This window comes from Ursus arctos, unplaced genomic scaffold (genome assembly GCF_023065955.2).
Source record: "Ursus arctos isolate Adak ecotype North America unplaced genomic scaffold, UrsArc2.0 scaffold_14, whole genome shotgun sequence".
NCBI lineage: Eukaryota > Metazoa > Chordata > Mammalia > Carnivora > Ursidae > Ursus > Ursus arctos.
Window position 1 is genome coordinate 66,646,776 of NW_026622808.1, and position 23,680 is coordinate 66,670,455.

General features: G+C 38.3%; 1 protein-coding gene and 1 non-coding gene across 7 annotated transcripts in view; one reads left to right on the plus strand and one right to left on the minus strand.

The window, feature by feature from the left end:
* Positions 1–23,680, minus strand: part of TMCC1 (transmembrane and coiled-coil domain family 1) — a 232,902-nt gene that overhangs the window by 155,765 nt on the left and 53,457 nt on the right. For 3 of the 6 annotated variants that reach the window (XM_026501416.4, XM_044385084.3, XM_057311956.1), the window contains 2 exons: positions 18,596–18,651; positions 14,272–14,965 (listed from right to left, as the gene is read on the minus strand). In XM_026501416.4, the coding sequence (XP_026357201.1) occupies positions 14,272–14,838 (567 nt within the window). In that variant the 5' untranslated portion in view covers positions 14,839–14,965; positions 18,596–18,651. Of the gene's footprint in view, positions 1–14,271; positions 14,966–18,595; positions 18,652–21,371; positions 21,391–23,680 lie in introns of those variants that run through there. The other 3 variants (XM_044385085.3, XM_048227227.2, XM_057311957.1) reach the window with 2 other exon arrangements.
* Positions 2,821–2,924, plus strand: LOC113257319 (U6 spliceosomal RNA). Its single transcript, XR_003316930.1, has one exon. It is a non-coding gene; the product is annotated as a U6 spliceosomal RNA (small nuclear RNA).

Here is a 23,680-nt window from a genome sequence, read left to right on the forward strand (position 1 = left end):
TCTAGGATCTTTAAAAAGCCAAGCATGTTTACATTAAATTAGGTTTTCAAGATACACTTTCAACTTTCTCTTATTTAAAAACCAAAACAATCTTCCTAAACAAAGTAAAAATCCTATTATTTACTAACCATAAGAATTTTTGCAAAGTTCAGAATTTAGGCCAACACTCGTGAAGAGTTAGTTCCATAGCCTGGCTGGTAATTAAAAATAAGAATTTGGGATTTACGAAAAGGTATATGCATCCCTATGTTCACTGAAGCATTATCTACAATAGCCAAGATTCATAAGCAACCTATGTGTTCATGGATAGATGAATGGATAAAGAAGATGTGGTATAAATACACAACAGAATATCAGCCATAAAATAGGATGGAATCTTACCATTTGCACCAACCTGAATAGACCCAGTGGGTATTATGCTAAATAAGTCTGACAGACAAAGATAAATACCATATGATTTCACTTATACGTGTAATCTAAAAAACAAAATACACAAAACAGAAACTGACTCACCAATACAGGAAACAAACTGCTGGTTACCAGAGGGGGAGGGATGGGGGGCAGGCAAAATAGATGAAGGGGATTAAGAGGTACAAACTTCCAGTTATAAATAAGTCATGAGGACACAATGTACAGCATAGAGAATACAGCCAATAATACTATAATAACTCTGTATGATGACAGATGGTAACTAGACATCATAGGGATCATTTCATGATGTATGAAAATATCAAATCACTATAATGTGCATCTGAAACTAATAGGATACTGTATGTCAATTATACTTTGATAAAAACGAAAGAATTAGTTCCATAACCTGGTTGGTAATTAAAAATAAGACTTTGGGATTATATTAGTATTAACCAAGAAAATTATGCTTAAAATACACTGCAGGCAGTAAGAATCATTAGTATAATACAAAAGAATTAGCATGTTATTTCATCAAACATCACTCTCAGCAATACCAGAAGGTATCAGCAGAGGGCTTCTAAAAATCATGGTTTAGACTAAAGCTTCCTAGTAACATCCTTCTCAAGTAAACCAGGAAATGAATTAATTCCCTGCTACTGATATCTGCTAAAATGATTTAGGTTCAAATTAAATTGTCAACATCCAATTAAGACTCTGGCTCAAAAATCAAATATGAGAATTTCACTCCAACTAAAAAATTTCACATCCAACCCAGGAAAGCAATATTCAAATATCAAATACTGCTTTCCAGATTACAATTTGCACTGTTAAGATCAAATTTTTCTAACAGCCTCACTGGAAGTGCCAATACTATTTTTTAAAAATCTCTGTGAAGTATAAGGTCATGATATCACAAATATGATGAAGAAGCAACATTTCTATCTTACCCTCCCCTAAGAGGAAATAAATGGCTAACAAGAATTTCTTCCTCTTTGTCCCCTACATACCTAGACCACTCCCCTGTCATCATATCTGATTTCCTGAGAGATACTTTATTGCAATCAAAGCCACTTCTTTTACATTAGTAGGCTGAAATTTCTATTATTTTGAGCTGGGAATTACTGTTTTGTTTTGTCTTTAAGACAAAACCTCTTTGGATTTCAAGTATCACCAAACAGACATTAAAGAAGACAATGTTGGGACCCCTGGGTAGCTCAGTCGGTTAAGCATCCGACTCTTGATCTCAGCTAGGTCTTGATTTCAGGGTCGTGAGTTCAAGCCCCATGTTGGGCTCCACGCTGGGCATGAGCCTACTTTATTCATTAATTTTTTTTTTTTAGATTTTATTTATTTGACAGAGATAGAGACAGCCAGCGAGAGAGGGAACACAAGCAGGAGGAGTGGGAAAGGGAGAAGCAGGCTTATAGCAGAGTAGCCTGATGTGGGGCTCGATCCCAGAACGCTGGGATCACGCCCTGAGCCGAAGGCAGATGCTTAACCTCTGTGCCACCCAGGCGCCCCTGGAGCCTACTTTAAAAAAATAAAACAAAAACAAAAAGAATTGAGCAATGATTTAAAAACAAAAGTTCCTGAAGATCTAAGTATAATAAATGACTAGATTCCTAAACATGCCACAAAACTCTTATTCTGATTTGAACATGTTCATACATTAAATAATACTATAAATATAAAGTAAGGAAAATTAGGTGCTGAAGGTAGGAAATATTAAGTGATATTCCCCACCTTTAACACCATATTAAAAGAAGATATAATTCGAAAGCATCTCACTCTTAAAAGCAAATATTTTAGAAACAAGAGGTAAGGGGCGCCTGGGTGGCACAGCGGTTAAGCGTCTGCCTTCAGCTCAGGGCGTGATCCCGGCGTTATGGGATTGAGCCCCACATCAGGCTCCTCTGCTGTGAACCTGCTTCTTCCTCTCCCACTCCCCCTGCTTGTGTTCCCTCTCTCGCTGGCTGTCTCTATCTCTGTCAAATAAACAAATAAAATCTTAAAAAAAAAAAAAAACAAGAGGTAAGTTCTTCAGAAAAGTCTTCTAACATTCTCAAAATTACTAAGCATCTGTCATGTTTAAGTCACTATAAAAATTTCAATTATGCTGAATTAAATTCTATGAATTTTACCAAATGAAAATTAAAGATATGAAAAATAAGTCAGATTGCAAAAAGGGAAAACAATTTCAAAATGGAGCTGCGTACATTAAAAGAACCAAAGAGTACCTTAGAATTAGGAAAGTAATAGCTCAGCTCTAGTCCCTACTATATCCGTATCTCCGTATTATGTTGTTCTACAGACCATAATTTAAGAGGAATACTGAAAAACTGGAATAATCAAGAGCTGATGTACCAGTATGACTAAGTATTCAAAACGATGATATGCAAGAACACCTCAGTGCTTGCTTCAGGAACATATATATAAAAACGGAACAATACGATTGATTAGCATGGCCCATGCACAAGGATAATATTCAAATTTGTGAAGCATTCCATATTTGTCATGGACCTCTGGGGACCTCAGTGAATTGTTGAAACCACAAATTTACATCTATGACTATCAAAAATCTACCTGCTGTGTAGTTTTCCAGTGGAGCCCCGGGAGGCTTCCAATTTATTTAGTATCCCAAGAATCCTCTGAATCTCATAGCTAGAAAGTATTTTTAAGCCATTCTTTAGGCCAACCTTCTCCTTGAGCTATATTCTAGGCCATTCCAATAGCTATGAGATTATTCTTGGCAAGACCCGCAACAACAGAGTAGTGGTCAAAAGCATGACTTCTGGAGCTAGAAAGGCATGGTTCTGATATCCAGTAAACTTTTAACCAATTGAGTGAACCTGATAATTCACTTCAAACTTAATCTTCTGTTTTCCTCACTTATAAAACAGAGATAATAATATTTCACAGTACAGTGTTTATACTTAGGATTCACTATTGCATTCTAGCACTTAGAACACCTGGATCAATAAATATTTGCTGAGGGGCTCCTGGGTGGCTCAGTCATTAAGCGTCTGCCTTTGGCTCAGGGCGTGATCCTGGAGTCCTGAGATCAAGCCCCACATCAGGCTCCTCTGCTGGGAGCCTGCTTCTTCCTCTCCCACTCCCCGTGCCTGTGTTCCCTCTCTCACTGGCTATCTCTCTGTCAAATAAATAAAATATTAAAAATAAATAAATAAATATTTGCTGAATTAAAAAAAAAAAAAATGAGAGACTGTGGACTCTGGGAAACAAACTGAGGGCTTCAGAGGGGAGGGGGATGGGGGACGGGGATAGGCCGGTGATGGGTATTAAGGAAGGCATGTATTGCATGATGCACTGGGTGTTATACGCAAATAATGAATCATGGAACATTGCATCAAAAACTGGGGATGTACTGTATGGTGACTAATATAACAAAATAAAAATTAAAAAAAAAAAAAAAAAAGAATATCCAGGGCACCTGGGTGGCTCAGTCAGTTAAGCGTCTGCCTTCAGCTCAGGTCATGATCCCAGGGTTCTGGGATCAAGCCTGCACTGGGCTCCCTGCTTCTCGGGGATCCTGCTTCTCCCTCTCCCTGCCTATGCACTTGCACCCTCTCTCTGTCAAATAAATAAATAAAACCAAGGAAGGAAGGAAGGAAGGAAGGAAGGAAGGGAGGGAGGGAGGGAGGGAGGGAGGGAGGGAGGGAGGGAGGAAGGAAGGAAGGGAGGGAGGGAGGAAGGGAGGGAAGAAAGGAGGGAGAGAGGGAGCAAAGGAGGGAAGGAGGAAAGGAGGAAAGGAGGGAGGGAGGGAGTCCCAAGGATTAGGGATTATTTGCCTAGAAAAGGGGTTTTTCAGAAACACATTATGAAAGAAAACCCTGCCTGCAGAGGCACTATATACTCTGGCCCTAACTGGAGAAATACAATTTAATATAGATTTCAGTTTAATATGTTAGATTTGTCTAACAGAGGAATCCATAGTTGAATGGGCTTCTTTGGGAGATTCTGAGAGGCCAAATAACCACTTGGGGAGAATGTTACAGAGCTGAATAAAATAACTATAGAAGTCTCTTCCAACCTAAGGTATTGTGTTAATGAAAGGCTCAAAAAGGTAAGTGGAACTTCCTTTAGAACAATGCTCGAGAATTCTTGTCTTATGCCTCAGACAGCTGTAGCATCTTGGCAGGGCGGAAACAACCCTAAAAGCACAGAATTAAAAAGAATCATTGCTGAGGCACCTAGGTGGCTCAGCTGGTTAAGTGTACAACTCTTGATCTCAGTTCAGGTCTTGATCTCAAGGTCGTGAGTTCGAGCCCCGTATTGGGGCTTCTTAAATAATAATCATCATCATAATAAAATTTTTAAAAAGAATCATTGCTACCATCAGATTACCTGCCAGTCAGATTACCTGAAGCAAAGATAAATAACCTTGCATTTCCTACTTTAAAGCACTGTTTGGAGGTTAAGACTGGTGGCTTCTGGACTTCCAGCAATTTCACTATGGCCTTCTGACAGTGGATGTGGAAAGCAATGGGAAATTTCTACTCCTTTATCTAAATTTCTACTTTATTCATTCCTACTATAAGAGTTAATTACTGGACTCCAAATCTTACTTTAATTGCTAAGACCAATTGTTTAGTTTTTTTTCCTTAGGTGTTTCAGGAAAATTAGTCTCCTTAGATATAGGCATCTAGTTGACAGGTTACGGATTTTTTGGCAGTCTACATCCTTCTAAGATCTTCTATTCCCTCTGCCTTTGTATTACACCCCTCACACTAAGTACGTGATAAAAATGTACAATATTGAGGCATCTGTGCTAGAGCAGAATGAGCACAAAAAACTAGACTCAGCTATGTACTAGCTCTCTGGTCTTAAGCAAGTTTAAAATTTTCCATAAGCCCTAATTATTTCATTTGTAAAAAATAAAAAATTAAATTAAAAAAAGGGAGATAAGAACTACCTCAAAAAACTGACATGTAATGTAAATTACATTATATACATGAAAAAGATCTTGCATACATTAGATACTCGATAAGCTGAGTGTGATCTCACGTAATAATATTAAAACAAATTTACCTCCACAAAACATCCTTGCAAAGATCACTACCAACTACATGGAAAAGATTCTCAATTATTGAAATTCAATTACTGAAATTCAATATTCTCAGGACAGGTTTCTTGCTATCTTAGGGAAATAAGAAAGATGATAGAGGGATGGTTCTCAGCTTTATCCCCCTTTCTTAACTATAATTCTCTAATGTTATTTTGTAGTTAATGTGAGACTACAATTAGGAACTCTCTTCCACCGCACCCTCAACCCCATAATGCAGAAATAGCTCCACAGAGACTATATATTTAACTGGTTATCTCAGTAAATAGAAGAGGCCTTATTTTAGGCCCTGTAAGTAATTACTCCATTTTCTTATTATTTTGTTTAGATATGTGAGAATCCAGAAAGTCGCTGCTCGTATTTTAAGAATGGACAGTGTCAAAATAACTCTAAGGAATCATTACACTATTTTATTTCCACTGCTACTCATCTGAAAAAGAAGACAAGAATTATTTAAAAGTAATAGCATAAGAAACCAAACAGGTAGAATAAAATCAGTCTTTGTCACTGCTCGTAGATTTCTGCCCTCATTCAAACAAGCTGATCTAGTTACCAATATTGGAAAAAAGAAAAAACCTTTTTCTCCTTTTCTTGTCTCCTGCTTGACAGAACTGGTATTCTTCAATTCTCTGACATGATCAACAGGATAAAAAGGCAAGAATGCTAATAAACACAGAATCAGAAGGAACCCAGGGATCTGGACCTGGTATCATTCATAATTAGCTGTATAAACTCAAACAGGTTTTAACATCCTTGGGCCTGAAAAATGAGGAGTCTGATTAGGACTGTCTCTAAAGCTTAACAGCCTGAGTCTTTGCTAATCACCTGGCAACGGCCAGGATCTACTGGCTGAAAATCATTTGTGTTGCAAGGGACTCATTTTGTAACCCAAAATTTCTAAATTCTCAACTTCCTCATTATTACAACTTTGAAATCTGAGTCCGGGCTCCTTATCCCAGTTAGATGTTACTATGATAAAATGTATTTGTCAGTTCTTGATGAATATTTGACTTGATCTTTGGCTGGAGGTATGAATATTCTTATAATATATAAACCAATAAATCCTTGCTAATTCTTTTTACAAAGAGACTTGTCATAAGATTAATTTTTTTTGAGGGGGGGAGAGGCAGAGGGAGAGAGAGAGAATCTTAAGCAGACTCCACACCCAGCACAGAGCCCAATGCCAGGCCTGATCTCACAACCCTGAGATCACAACCTGAGCCAAAATCAAGAGTCAGATGCTTAAACAACTGAGCCACCCAGGTGCCCCAAGATTAATTTTTAAAATCAAACATCTTTTATATATCTAAAATGATTCTATTTAGGAAAAGGGTATTTTCAAAGCCCATCTATATATAAGAGACACAAATCAATGCAAATATATATTGTGACCCTGAAGTATAAAAGCTCCAAAGTGAAATCTAGTCTGCTTCTACTGACTGACAAGATCATAGGTCATAATGATGTAGCATCAAACAAATACTTACTAAGCCCAACATTGTGCTAACCTGCCAAAGTTGCCTATCTTTCTTGAGATAAAATATGTACTATGATCGGGGCGCCTGGGTGGCTCAGTCGTTAAGCATCTGCCTTCGGCTCAGGGAGTGATCCCGGCGTTATGGGATCGAGCCCCACATCAGGCTCCTCCGCTATGAGCCTGCTTCTTCCTCTCCCACTCCCCCTGCTTGTGTTCCCTCTCTCGCTGGCTATCTCTCTCCATCAAATAAATAAAATCTTAAAAAAAAATGTACTATGATCTCTGAAACAAAGATCAATCTGTTCTAGTGATTACCTTATATAATACATGATCCTGGCCTGTCCTTCTGTCTAGATTATCTATTTACCTACGTATGAGTCTTTGGAAACTAAAAGTCACAAGGGAAGACAGTTTAACAGTGTTATGGATAAACAAAATAGTGGGACTCTGGATGCCGAAATTCTCCCCCACAACTAAGATTCAAGGCTACTGATAAAGTACCCAAACCCCTTGTGAATAAAAGGAGAAAGCAGAAATGAGGTCACATATTATATTGCTTTAGAGGTCTAATTACTCTGAAGTCTATATCTGTTTTATAATGTAAAGGAAAAGGAGGTTAAATCTAACTTAAAGAGTGAACTCAACATTGTTTTATGTTGAGCCTTCATCACAAAAGCTGCTGTTCCAAACAGAGGAATGTAACTCATATTAAAACACACACACACACACACACACACACACACACACCAAAAAACCTTTTAGAAGCATCCATATGTCAACTCTGCAAAACAAATTTACCAAGTTCAAGAACACCATAGGTATACCTTCAATTTCACCCTTATGACAACCATATTAAATATCAATATAAGATCATTAAGGATAATCAAAAAGTCTCTTGGACTACTACATAAATATACTATATTAAAAGAAACATACACATTCTGGACCTCTGAACTAGGGTCATTAAACTTAAAGGTTACTTATTTTTGCAACCAAGTTTTGCTCTATAAAGTACCTTTAACAGAAAACAACTAAAAAGCCAAAATATATCTCCATCTCTGGCTTATTCCTACTCTTCCAAGCTCATATTATTCCCTTGACAAGAAAAAATATTCCCTTGACAGTGTCACCTACCTGATCCTAAATACACAGAAAACAGAGATCTCTATTAGTATTCATCAAAAATTATAATTTTTCAGCCATTTTTTAGAAAATGGACATTATCTTACTACTTCTCCCAAACAAATCTTTAGGTTTTAAATTTTGTTTACCTTTAAGTTTTTAAAATTCTAACAGTCATTAAGTCTTATCTAGTCTTCTATTATCTATTCATTTCCATAGTTACGATTTCAATTCAATATTTACAAAGGGCACCTACTACGACTATATCATACTCACTGTACTTAATCCAGCTCATATCCTAATGATCTCCTGTGCTAGTTACTTCTCAAGTCATAATCCCATATTTATTAATGTCTGTCCACAGAACAGTCATCCCCTGACTTCCACCTGCTGATCTTGGCCTAGGGGCACCACCTGGTGGTCAGCGGTAGGAACTACCCCTCTCACCACCTCATTTCTTCCCCACTGGAAGAGAGCGCTCCTAAGGTCTTAGGTTTTGCTCACAGCTCAACTAATTCAATCTTAGAGATCTCCCGGGGCGCCTGGGTGGCTCAGTCGTTAAGCATCTGCCTTCGGCTCAGGGCGTGATCCCAGAGTCCTTGGATTGAGCCCCGCATCGGGCTCCCTGCTCCGCTGGGAAGACTGCTTCTTCCTCTCCCACTCCCCCTGCTTGTGTTCCCTCTCTCGCTGTCTCTCTCTCTGTCAAATGAATAAATAAAATCTTAAAAAAAAAAAAAAATCTTAGAGATCTCCCTTTTGGGAGTGCCTGGGTGGCTCAGTCTGTTAGGCGTCTTCACTATTGGTCTCAGCTCAGGTCTTGATCTCAGGGTTGTGAGTTCAAGCGCTGCGTGGAGCCTACTTAAAAAAAAAAAAAAAAAAAAGAACAAAACTCCCTTTCATATGAACAGAGCTGGATGCCATCCTGCTGTGATTTACCAGGGAGGCAGAGTCCCTTATTTATAAACCCTGGGTAATCCTCAAACTCTAAATCTACGTATTATCTCAATAATTTTAAGAATGAGATTGAGAATGAGAAAGAATGGGGTTTTTGAGAGCTAATTCAAAGATGGACTCCAGAAGCCACTGAGCTCTCTGTGCCTCTGTCAGTGTTGGCCTTGGTGAGAAGTCCTTCCGGGCATTCCCAGCCCCGATTCCACCTTGTGGAGATATGGGCCCAGGAAAGCAGCCTGAAACTGCTTCTGCTCCTGATGTGCCAGCATGGAGGCAGAAAAAGCAGCTGGGGGGGGGGGGGGGGCAGTGCTACATGGGACCTCCAGTATGGGGAAAGGTGACAGGCAGTGACTTTCCCTTGTCCTCCGCCCACAGCTATCCAATTCTGTTTCATGGAAAATTCATATGTAGACCTGGAAATCATGACTCTATCGGGTTGGTTCAGCCTTTTCAGTGTGAAATCATCCTAACACTTGAGCTCTTAGCCACCAGAGGGGATTACCAGGAAGAGTAACCCTACCTCCCCTTTCCATCCTACCTGCCTGCCCCAACCCTTTCTTCTTTTCTCTAATTTCCAGATCCAGCCAGGCATTACAAAAAAATTCTCCTTCTCTCTGTCCATACTGTAAGTAACCCACTAAACTTCCCTAACTGCAGCCTAATAAAGATACACTCATTTTTCTAAATTCACCTATTAACAGGAAAATGCTACAGTGAGCTCTGAAGTGATAGTAACCTTAATAGAGAACTAGGATGACTAACCTTGAACTTTCCCTTCATTAGCTTCCAAAGTTTGCATCTACCTTCACATTTCCCTTTTATTAAGCTTATTCTTTCTCAGAATTAATGGCAAAAAAAAAAAAAAAATCTCATTTACTGTTACTGTTTTATAAAATAAAGGGTATTTAAATAGCACTGATTAGTATTATTTAACTAGTTACCACTCTGTGAAATAATGTATAATATTTCACCTAGATTTTGGAGCAATGGAATTTTGGGGCCAGTCTGGGATCTACAAACCATTTCTAACACTGACACTCAAAAGGACTTTTCCCATAGACATAAACAATTGAATGTTGTTTTATAAGCTGGTAGATGCTTACACTATATGACAATAACTTCTCAGCTCAGTTCCCTGATACCTTAGCTGTTTCTTTCCTATTTTATTCCATCTTGAACATGACTATTTTAAAAAATAACGTTTTCAACATGCAAACCACCTTTCAAAAATCCACACTGAGGGCTCCCTATTTCTGATCACATCATCCAAATTATTTAGTTGCATATTTATAATACTAAATCAAAGCCCTCTCCTCTAAACAGAAATTTTAAAAATACACAATTATGCACTCTTCCAATCTTCTCACATTACCTCCTCTAACGTTTTACTACTCCTCACTCTGGTTAGGCTTAGGGTTCTAGGGAGGAAATAAAGAAAGATAACACATGGTCCTAGCCCTCCAGAGACTCACATTTGGGGTTTTGTTTTGTTCTTCTCCAAGAAGGAAAAGGAGTACATCTCAGGGCACCTGGGTGGCAAAGTCTAAGCATCCGACTCTTGATTTCGACTCAGGTCATGATCTCAGAGTCGTGAGATCAAGCCCCATGTTGAGCTCCACTCTGGGCATGCAGCCTGCTTGTGATTCTCTCTCTCCCTCCTCCCTCACCTCCCATGCGTGCGCGCGCTCTCTCCCTCTCTCTCACTCTCTCTCACTCTTTCTCTCTCTCATAAGCAAACAAACAAACAAGCACATCTCAGCTATTTTGAAACTTGAAATCTGCACGTATTGTGTTGTCTTAGGATGGAGAAGATCTGTACTTACTATGGCTCATATTCCTAAGACATCCTCCAAGGAGCACATGCTCTATAAAGTCCCTGTCAATAACATGACCCCATACTTAGCTCTCCCTTCTCTGAACTTCTACTGCCCCTAGCTCAGTAACATCTGATTTTATATTGTTCTCTCTATTGAAGCTTTTAACCACAAGGATGGGTTATAATTATGCTGTAGATACTATCAGACCCCCAGGTGGCCAAGCAGAGCCTAGAGTGACTGGATCAACTACCCTGGCTATGAACATGTCATCACTTTACCCTGCTGTGCTGGACATGTATTTTAATTTTCTATGTGTGCCATGAAAAAGACTGGGAAGTACAAGTTGAATTTGTGGCACTTTCAAATTAGAAGTGACTTATTATTTAGTACAATAACCTCACCTGAAAACTGAAGGAAATGAAACCTATGGAATTTAATTTGTTTAAGGTCACACTGATATTTAATAACAGAAACAAGTCATTCTCAGAATCTAAAACCGCAGGCCCCTGACTTCTGGGCTTGATTACACATCACATTGCTTCTTTAGTTGCCACTTACGTAAATCGTAAATCTTGCCACCACCCCCCCCCCCGACAGTAAGGTCTTTGAGAATAAGGCTGTAACACAATTTATATGTAGCTCTCATATCTCTCAAAGTGCTAATCTCCAACTTAGGCGTACTAAAGAGATAGTTATTGGTGGAATAAAAAGTCTTCAGAATAAGGAAATGTCCCATTTAATGAAAAAGACAACTTCAAATTTCCATATTTAGAAATGTATCTGAACAGTGTATTTACATTTATTCAAGTATATACATAAATAGAATGTGAAAAAGTGGACAAGGACACTTGGGGAGAAAAGGTAACTGAAACTATACCTTGGAACAGGCAATTGACATGACTATTCTAAAAGCTACATATAAAGATCTAACTTTGTTAAAAAACAAGACAACTGGCTTAAAATGGAGTCACTTATACTAAGCCCCACGTTATCAAACTGAGAAACGGTTTTACCTCTCCCAGAAAGGTTCTCTTAAACCAACAAATCAGGAATTACCCGATCAGTATTAGTTAGGTAATGTGCCTGGTAACTCCTGAGATTCCCTGCGGGGAAAGTAACACAGCAATATCAATCCGATTTTTCCCTAATGAAACTTTCTTGTATCTCGTCCTTTCTGTCTATAAAACTTTGTACATGGGGCACCTGAGTGGCTCAGTCAGTTAAGCATCTGCCTTCGGCTCAGGTCATGATCCCAGGGTCCTGGGATCAAGTCTCACATCAGGCTCCCTGCTCAGTGGGGAGCCTGCTTCTCCCTCTGCTTGTGCGCGCTCGCTCTCTCTCTGGCATATAAATAAATAAAATCTTAAAAGAAAAAAAAAAAAAACCTTTGTACAGCTCTTCAGAGCTCCTAAATTTGCTATAATGGATGCTGTCCAAGTTACGAACTCAAGAGTCAGGCTCTGCGCTCAGCATGGAGTCTGCTTGAGACTCTCTCTCCCTCTGTACCTCCCCACTGTGCTTGCGCATGCATGCTCGTACTCGCTCTCTCTCTCTCTTTCTAAAATAAATAAATAAATAATTTTTTTTTAAAAGATTTTATTTATTTATTTGACAGAGAGACAGCCAGCGAGAGAGGGAACACAAGCAGGGGGAGTAGGAGAGGAAGAAGCAGGCTCCCAGCGGAGCAGGGAGCCCGATGCGGGGCTCGATCCCAGGACTCCAGGATCACGCATGCCCTGAGCCGAAGGCAGACGCTTAACGACTGAGCCACCCAGGCACCCCCCTAAAATAAATAAATAAATCTTTTTTAAAAAGTCTTAGTGTTCTCTGGTACAGATTAAGATGAATTACATAGTTGTACTGCTAGTCTTTATTGTCAACATTTTTATCCTTGTCAATGACCAAATATCTTTTTATTTCAAAGATAACTATTATGCACATAAATATGTATTACTTTTCCTCATTCATACCTTTAATTTCAATGATCTGAATCTTTATTCTCATGATCACATTATTCTGGTGGATATGTTATCCAGACAGGCTTAACTTCTTGAAGTGATTTACTGTCCATTACTTGTTGCTTTAAATAGGAGAGGTTTAAAGGTACTCAATTCAATATTTGGATTTCCAGGCTAAATACCCAGTAAAATAAATTTACCTGTGCCAGAAACAGACACAGAATGAAAGCGACTGACTAATCATCAAAACCTTAAAGAATACATAAAAGTAAAGCCAAAAGACAGCAAGATGGCAATTTATAGGGCAGACCTGGACCATAAATGTGTTGTTTGGCTTCCATAATATGTCAAAAATCAAGAGATTACTAAGCTATATTTCAAGTTTCTCTTGAAAAATCAGAAGGCCTGGCAAGACTGGGCTCATAGTCCTAAATCACAACAATCAGCTAAAGCAAAGAAGATACTACCCCTTTAGACAGCACTTGTACTCTTTAGTTTGTCCAAGTCATGTAACATGAGTTCACTCATTGTCACTACCTGCCTGGCTACATGTACCTGTTTTCAAACCCTAGCAGAACTAGTTCTTCTATATGCCTCAAATAACCATAACTAAGACATGGAAGTGAAAGTTATATGAAAAGTTTCCCCTAAATTTGGTAAGCCTAGTTGTCCCATCCAGGCAGACCTAAAAAACCTGTTCATTAAGAGTAAATAATAGGGGCAACTGGTGGCTCAGTTGGTTGAGCGTCCAACTCTTCGTTTCAGCTCAGATGCTGATCTCAGGGTCATGAGATAAAACCCTGCATTAGGCTCCATGCTCAAGCAGTGCAGAGTCTGCTTGTCTCTCTTCCTCCCTCCTTCCTCTCCCCATTCACACACTCGCGCTCTCTCAAAAATTTTTAAAAATCTTAAAAAAAAAAAAAGTAAATTTTAAGAATGCATATGCTCAACTACAGAATGCAAATGTATATCAAATGCCGATGATGTAGTACAGTGTATATGAAAATTATAATCAATTTAGTATATTTCCATGCTAAGCACAGAAAAACCCAGATTCTAGAACTTCCTTGTCTTCATTAATGTAAGAAAGTCAATTCATGTGCAAAACCAAAACAAGAACAAACAAAGCATCTTTGCTCCTCTACCGTAAAACTGAGCCTTTTAAAATAAAAAACACATGAAGGATACTGAAGGTTTTAGCAAAAGGGTAAAACAAAATATAGCAATGTGTTAGGAAGCAAATAGGAATATAATATAAGCATCCATTCATTAGCTAGAATAAATATTATTCATCCCATTTATTTAATGAAAAAGTAAATGAATAAAACTATTTTTTTCCACAACTTTGAGGTACTTGCTGCAATACCTCTTTTTAGTTACCAAAGAGAAGTGTGGAGAATCCTAGCTCGAAGAAGAGTAAGTTAGCAGAAAAAGGAAATCTAGCAGACTTACCCGATCCGCAGTTGCCTCATCCCCTGGCAGACATGCAGCAGCAGCAGCACAAGCTATTTCCATCATAGCAGAGCTGGTTGGAGCATCAGTTGTGGATGAAGACCTGGGTCGGCCTGACTGCATAACAGTTGCCATCTCCTGGCCAGATTTCCTGTTGATCTGGGGACTTCCCTTTGGGGCCTCTGGTTTGCCCCGCCTACTATGTAAGCTCGTCCCTCTCTTCATCTTGGGTGGCACTCGGATCTGCTGCAGGACCCGATTCAGAGCTGTGGGGTGGGTGGGGACACCATCAATCTCAGCACATGCGTTCTGGCTTTCCAGATCCATTTCAGGTTCTGGATCTGCCTGAATTTGTTGCACATCGTGTGGAGACACTGATGACCTCCTGCGCTGGTGCTGGAAGAGATGCTTCAAGCCTTGGCCAATCACATTAATGTTCTCCAAAGCATTGTGGGTCATTTTAGACAACTTTTGTTCTGATTCTGTCTGCTTTCTGGCCTCTGCATCTTGGGATTTGCCTCCAGGATCAGGGTCCTCATATAACTGTTCACTGCCCGAAGGCTCCATCAGTAGACTTAATACGCTTATTTGCAAACTCAAAAAGTTCTAAACACACCAAGACTGTCAAATTAGGTAGGCATTTGCTTCAACAGTAACTACACATGCAGCTGTGAGACGGAGGCTTCATGCCTATCTAATGTTTAAAAAAAAAGAAAGAAAGAAAAGAAAAGAGCTTCTTATTATAAATGCATGCAAAATCTCCAGTGTTAAAGAAAAACATGCCACTAGCCAAACAAATAGGCACTATCATTAAGCAATCTTTAATCAGAAGATTAAAAGACAGTTTTCTAGATAGTGGGTAATGATTATTTTCTAGGATAGGAGAAAAAGCTCAGAAACAAGTACACAGCAAATCAAAACAGCAATGTTTAAAAAAAATCCCTATGAGTTTCAATATATGAAGAATTGGATACTAGAGGAATCATCTTGGAATGGAAACCATAACAGTTGACAGAATAGCCACTACTTGGGAAATCACAAGGGAACAGACCATTCAATATGTACAGTGTAGCTGAGGCAATTTAATTCCTCTCACTCATAACCACAGTTAATTGTACATATGCTGAAACTCAGCAAAGTAAATTCAAAGAATAATAGTGAGAAGTGGATATCTTAATCCAACTGTATATGGATTTTAATGGAAAAGAGGAATTTCTTGTTACCATTCATATTTATCAAGGTCACTGGTAAATAGGGGTGACAGGTTTGTTCTATTGAAAAGAAAATGGAATTAAAAATCTCGTAAGCTGAATTCTCTGCTGAAGCACAAATGACCATCTGGCACCATATGAGCAAATGATCCAGACAGAATCTGTCTTCAGAGAGACTAGAGCTTTGCTCAGTACCAGCTATCAAGAAAAGAGATTCAGAGTCACTCCAGAGGTGGAGAACAAGAGGCAAGATAGTTTATATCTCAAACGGACAAGCGTTGGACAGTTGGAGTCAGTCCCCACCCCCACCCTACCCTGCAAAAAAAGAAAAGAGATTCAAAGAAATCCCTTTCCTGAATAGTGTCATCTCTGACAGAAGTTTCCCACATATCCACACAAATTCAAAAGCAAAGAAGTAACACAGTAACTGGGTATGATGGAAGAGTAGAGAAAGAGAAAGGTCAAAATGCAACCACACACCAATATTAAATGCGGGAAATTAAAAGGAAGCTGAAACTAAGAAATATAAAGTCAACATAACTGCCACAGTTATGGAAATCACATGCAAAAAAAGAGGAGGGGAAGATGGTAGGGGTGAGATTTTTCTTAATGGAAAGAAATAGGTAGTAATTTTGTATTGAGTTTTTGCAAATATATGTTTGTATTAATGCACAGAACCTGCTAGAGAGGACAAAATATGGTATAGGAAGTTATTTCCCTATTTTCCCTCAACCTTTTGTTCAACAAGCTTTAAAACTCCCTACACTACTAAGTACTCTGAACAGCCTAAGTCACTACCAATGAGGCCCTCTGATGGTCATGTTCTGGGGATATGGAAACTCCTTGCCACCAGATAGCAAATCTAAAAGGCATAAATTAGCTAGATGTAAGAGTTCACTGTGAACTCAAGGCTGCTGGAGCTCAGAGGCATGGGCATGCAAACCTGCTAGAGTCTTCCTCACGGTAACTACTCTCAGAAGACCTTCTTACCATGTATATGGTACTGTGATCGTGCCTCTGCTGTCCATATTTTTTCATGCCTATTTTCCCACCTCCTGACCTCTTCATGACTCAGGACTATAAACACTGTGACAGACTTAAAGACTTTTGTCTCTCACCAGTACCTTCCTACTTTCTAAATACCACAAAATTCTTTGCTCCCAAACTAGGCAAATGAGTAGCAATCATGAGAATGGGAAATTTCACTGCCTTTTACTCAAGTTCTTTGTGGCCACGCTGAAATCCTGCCACACCACTGGGACTTCTTACCCTTGTCCTGATTGTGCACTGCTTTTGTTTTTTCCTCTTCCCATTGGGGGAGCCCAGAAAGAATCCCTTAATCCTTATTACGTTAATGACTGTCTTGGCCTTTACTGGAGTTTTCTGGGGCTCCTTGACAGCAAAAATGTTGCCAATAGTACATGTATTTAATTACACTCCCCTTCCCTCATGAGTCTGTAGAGCAGACTAATAGTTATTCAATTATTTCCACTCAGCATAGCATTGAGCTCCTCAGAGAATAAGAGCCATGTAACCAAGATAATCCAGTAACTAATCTCTGCTTATACTGGGCAGTTTAGACCCTAAGAAGATGGGAGGATGTGAAAGCAGCAGACTGATAATAAGGAAGTAATTTACTCTTTTCCTTATTTGTATTGTATTAGCTAAATAATACAGCTGACTTTTTTGTTGTTTTTGGAAACAAAAAATGTAAAAGAAGTTCCTCCATCAGAGTAAAAGATACCATGATTAAAGGAATTAAAGGTCAAGGTTAGCTGGAAAACCAAATGACCTACTTGTCTTGTATATAAAGATATTAACTGTAAACTTGGGGGGTTTTTTGGGGCAGTGTTATAAACTTATCAACAAGGCATCTGCTTCTTATTAAAAAAAAAAAGGAAAACAGTACATTTTAATTGTCAGTAACTTCATTTGAGATTTCACTAGCAATTCTACATTATTTTTATTTTCAAATAACTGGAAATGATGATTGATTACAAACAAAAAAATGCCAGCATTCCCAGGGAAACCTAGAAATAGGGTGTCAAGCCAAAGCTTACGCAGGCCATCTATACAGCTGCAAAGGTTATATACTAGAACAGTAGTGAATTCTGGGATTTGTAAAGGCAAGACATTCCTTAATCATACTAACTAGCAGAGGCTTACTTAGCATGCAACCCTAAAGAAACCTAAATTGAGCTTTAAATATCAAGTTGTAAGATAAGAATTTTGAAAAACAAACAACCTGTTGTATTGCCTCGACAATGTACTAGCTATCATCTGCATTACTGCTGTGATATCAATACAAACAAGAAATATGGTCAAAATTTTGAAGCTTGCTAAAATTTCCAACTGAAAACCTTTAAGGTTACCTTTCAATATATACCAAATATTAAGGAAGGTGAAATACTGTGCCCAAAATACCAAAGACAGTGATGATGTAATAATTATAAAATTGCTGAGAGTAAGAATGCAAGCACTAAATGAATTCAGTAACGTCCAAGTTTTTTAGGACTCCCCTATTTTCTTCTTTAAGACAGCAAATTCAAATGAATAAACAGTTGCTCAGTTTGTAAAATTCTCCAAATAATATACTGAGATACCTGGTTTAACACAACAAGTTCAACCACAAAGTTAAGTGTCCTTTCATAAGAAAGAAATGTTGGCTTCTCTTTTATTCACTCAGCTTCTCTGAAAAGCAAAGTTCTTATAAGTAAACTAGAAAACGTAGACAAAGAAAAAAGGGAGCAAAAGGATATGGGGGGAAAAGGGGACAAGGGGAAGGAATACAAAGTAGGGAAAAGAAAAGGAAAAGGTAGCTACTTAGAGAGCAGGCGTTTCAGAGAACTTTGTTAAATTCTCAGAATGTTTAACAATTTTTCTACAACACTTTCACCAAAGATACGTTACACCATTACTTCACATTCAAGAAACAAGTTACTCTGAATTAATATCAGAGATAAGTTTAAAAGTTGTTTTAAAAATCTGGCAAATGTTTAGGAGGGTGCTCTGGAAAACCAATGAAATTATATACAAATTATCTTTTTTTTTTTTTTTTTTTTGATACGGTGACCAAAGCTTATTTCACTAACCATAAAGAGTTGTATACTTGCCTTTATCACTCTTCCTCAAGCACTTCTAAGGTGTACAGGAATCCTTTTAGGACAAGCTGAAAAGCAAACATTAAAAATTACAAATTGAAAAACTTAGAGGGGAGAAGTTAACTATTTACATAGAAAAAACTGAGTTTATGTATAACAAAGGTTAACATTTGTCTCTCACTGGTAGGAGTAGGGTAATTTTTTCTAGTATTTTTCAGTATTTTCTAATTTTTCAAAAATATAATCAAGAAAAAGTATAATCAACAAAGAAGATATTTTAGAAAAAAGAGTGTTAACTTGTTAGTACTAAAGGAAGTGCACATGTCAATAAGTAACAATGAATATTTTTACACTATGATACTGAATTAGGAATGGCTATTAAGTCTAATCTTAAAGTAACACGAAATGCAAAACAAGTACATAAACATCACAATTTTATAAGCAAATATTTTTCCAAGTAGCTTGCAATTCTGTATCTTCAATTTTGCACTCAAAACTAACTCTAAAAACTGCATCTACCATGAACAATTGAGAATCAGGAGGCACAAAATTTTTTGTGGAAAATGATCTTCTGACAGCCATTACCAGACAAGTAATTTAATTAGACAAGTATTTGGGGGACATCTGTTATGTGCTCAACATAATACAGAATGAAATCCCTCAAGGAACTCACAATTTGGGACAGAAAGTAAGATTTACATACTTGAAACTTAAGGAAAATAATACAAAAGAATATCGTTAAAGCTAAAATGTGTGAGAAAAACTGCAATTACCATTAGAAGATCAGTTAAGATTAGATTTGCTTGAGAAAGCTTCATGAAAGAGAAAGAGGCTTTAACTGAACTTTGAAGGATGAGAAGAATAAATAAGCAAGAAGATATGGACCAAGACTCCCAGCTAGAAGACCAATAAACACGGTATGTTTGGGAGCCAGTAAAGAGGCTAGGTGGGGGGGCACCTAGGTGGCTCAGCTGGTTAAGTGTCTGCCTTTGGCTCAGGTCATGATCCTAGGGTCCTGGGATCAAGTCCCACACTGGGTTCTCTGCTTCTCCGGGAGCCTGGCTCCTCCCTCTCCCCCTATTGGGTGCACACACGCACGTGCACTCTCCCTCCCCCCTCTCTAAATAATAAATAATCTATCTTAAAAAAAAAAAAAAGAGGCTAGATGACTGTATTGGTGGAGACACATTTCCTGAGGCAGCTGAAGAATGGGGTGGCTGGTGGGTAAATGTGAGATAGGACTTCTTATCACATAATCTTTTGTACCTTTTGAATTCTGTGCCTTATGACTATTATTATGTATTGAAAAAAATAAACATTTTTTTAAAAGGAAGAAAACACATGTTTCAATCTCTAGGATAAACATTTGAAAAGTAGTAAAATAGTACTTAACTACTACGTTAAATAGAAAAAAAAATAGAATTAAAATGCCCAAATGAATGCAAAAAAGAGGGAAAGAAAGATCACAGAACAAGTAGAACATATAAAAAGCAAAATGTAAGAGGTCAAACGTAAACCCAAATATTCCAGTAATTACACTGACGTAATCAGATCAAAAGACAAAAATAATTACACTAATAAAGAACAAAATTCAACTATTATTATGTTCACAAGAATCACACCTAAAATACAAAGATAGAAAACAGTTAAAAATGAAAAGTATGGAAAGGTCATACAGAAAAGGAAAGCCTTATTAATAGTACTCAATTAGTACTCAAAGTAGACTCTAATGCGAAAAGCATTTATAGGTGTATAATTCTTAGAATTCAATGTATAACTCATCAGTAAGATAAAACAAATTAAAATTTGTATGCATGTAATAACACAGCCTTCAAATACATAAAGTGAAAGTTGGCAGAATTACAAGTAGTAAAAAATATCCATATAATTATAATAGGGAAACTTTTAACACCAATAGCTGACAGAACCAATGACACAGAAAGAGGGAAGAAAAAGATAAAAGTAGAGATTTGAATAGCATGATTAACCAGACCTACACTACCCAATAACTGCATAATAAATACTCTCTCAAGCACTGAGAGATCATTTACCAAAATTGATCAGACGCTGAGCCTTAAGAAAGTCTCACAAGTTATTCTCTGACCACAGTGTGGATACCTAACTTTCAGAGAAAGGAAAGAACCACACTCCCCACCCCAACCCCCACTTTCTCCTGATCCAACCTTTAGGCAATAAAGCAGGGATAGAAGGTTGGGCAAAATGGGTGAAGGGGAGAGGGAAATACAAGTTTCCAGTTATGAAATAAGGCATGGAAATAAAAGGCACCGCATAAGGATACAGTCAATGACACTGTAATAGCGATGTAATGGGACAGATAGTAGTTACACTTGTGAACATAGCATAATACATAAACTTGTCAAATCACTAAACTGTACATCTGAAACTAATGTAACACTGTATGTCAGCTATACTCAAAAAAAACATACATACTTACATACATACACTTTAAAAATACAGCAGGGATGGAACAACATAGACAGGCTGGACAAGCACCTAAAATCCTGGAGGGAAAGCTTTCTGACTAAAGGAAACATTGTCCCAAGAGCATGGAAGAATTCCACCGCGGTTAGGAGGATTTAAACCATGAATTTTGATAAACTGCTTAAGACTGAATGTGGGCTAACACGAGAGTGTAAAAACCGTGGGGAATGCAATGATAAGAGAGTTCCCACTCTAGGCTTTTTCTCCAGGAACCTCAAAAGAATCTCTAATGCAGGGGAGATCTGAAACAATGCAGAAAAACTTCCTCATCCTTGCCCTCACTCACCCCTATGGAGCTTGAAGAGTAGAATAGGCAATGCCAATCAGCTCAGAGCTATCTCCTTCTGGAACAAAAGGCTTACTCCAGGGGCGCCTGGGTGGCTGAGTCGTTAAGTGACTGCCTTTGGCTCAGGGCGTGATCCTGGTGTCCTGGGATTGAGTCCCGCATCAGGCTCCTCCACAGGAAGCCTGCTTCTTCCTCTCCCACTCCCCCTACTTGTGTTCCCTCTCTCGTTGGCTGTCTCTCTCTCTGTCAAATGAATAAATAAAATATTTAATTTTTAAAAAAAAGGCTTATTCCACAAAGAAAAATTCATCAAGGCCTATACCCTGAGAACACTGGCAGAATCACACAATAGGTGGAGGAAAAGAGAGAGACCAAGGAAACTTGCACTCAATCTTCACTCTCTCTCTAAATTAACAATGACCTTAATGCAGGGGTGAGAGAGCTCTAAAAACCTTGGCCAGGGCACCTGGGTGGCTCAGCTGGTTAAGCATCCGATTCTCGGTTTCAGCTTAGGCCATGATCTTGCCGGTCGTGAGATCGAGCCCTGAGTTGGGTCCCATGCCCAGTGTGGCATCTGTTTCAGATTCTCTCTCTCTCTCTCTCCCTCCTCCTCTCCCCTCCTGTGCTTCTCTCTCTCAATAAAATAAATGAGTTTTTTAAAAAATCTTTAAAAATAAAAAAAACCCTGGGGCTACGTGGGTGGCTCAGGTCATGATCTCAGGGTCCTGGGATCAAACCCCATATAGGGCTCCCTGCTCAACATGGAGTCTGTTTCTCCCTCCTCCTCTGCTCCTCCCCCCTGCTCATGTTCTTTCTCTCTCTCGAATAAATTTTTAAAATATTTAAAAATTAAAAAAAAAAACCTTGGCTAAAATAAGGGCTTAAAAAATTAACCTAGATACTGCAGTTGGATAAAAAGAAAGAGTCAGGAAGCTCTACCCAAGGAAGTGGCATGTAAAGTTTAGTGAAGGCCAAACCTCCAAGACCCAGGTTCTAGTACCTGCCTAAATCTGAGGCTTAATAGATCATCACAGAACTCCCCTTACCCTCCATTACCATGCTAACAAGCTCTAACAATAACAGTGGAATATAGCTGCAAGAGACAGACTCTGAGAAACAGTACAAAGGTAAAATCCAAAGCCAAGCAAGGAGATAAAAGACATTCAGAGACAAGGGACACTAGGGAAATGTGAAGTCTCTGGGCTCCCATGGCAAAAGCAAATATCAACTCTGGTAACCACAGCAATAATAAACTTCAAGCACAGTCCAACCCATAACAAATTAACACAAATTCCACCTTAAAAGACTACCAGAAGGAAATCTGCAGTGTTCTCTAAGCATGTAAAATATTTACTTCAGTATTTCCTGTCCTATACAACATGCCCAGCAGTCAAAAAAAAAATTATGAAGTATGCCAAAAACACAGCTTGAAGAAACAAAGCAATCATGAGAACTAGACTCAGATATGACATAGATGGTGGAACTATCAGGTAATTTAAAACATGCTTAATATGTTAAAGACTGGGGGTGCCTGGGTGGCTCAGTCATTAAGCGGCTGCCTTTGGCTCAGGGCATAATCCCAGGGTCCTGGGATTGAGCCCCGCATCGGGCTCCCTGCTCTGCTGGGAGCCTGCTTCTTCCTCTCCCACTCCCCCTACTTGTGTTCCCTTTCTCGCTTGCTGTCTCTCTCTCTGTGTCAAATAAATAAATAAAATCTTTTTTAAAAATAAATAAATTTAAAAAATTAAAAAATACGTTAAAGACTATAACAGAAAAGGTAGACAACATGCAAGATCAGATAGGTAAACTCACAGAGACGCGGAAATCATAAGAATCAAATGGCAAGTCTAGAAATAGAAACACAGATTATTAGACTTCAAACAGCAGAAAAAAGAATCAATGAACTTGAAAAGAAGCTAACAGAAGCACCCGAACTGAAACATAAAGAAAAAATATAGTAGGAAAATAAAACAGGAGAGAACATATGAGAAATGTGGGAAATTATCAAACAATATACACATATTTAAAATGCCAGGAGAAAGAGAGAATGGAGAAAAAAATATTAGAATGCTCAAGAATGTTAACAAAATCGGTGACAAGACACCTAATTATAGACTTAAGAAACTCCAAAAAACAAACAAGATAAATATATCCTTCCCCCCAAAAAACACACACCAGGGCATATCCTATTTAAATTGTTGAAAAGCAAAGAGAAAATCCTGAAGGTAGCCAGAGAAGGAAAAACATATTACAGGCAGAGGAATAAAAATAAGGATTACAATAAACTTTCAGTCAGAAGTTTTGCAATA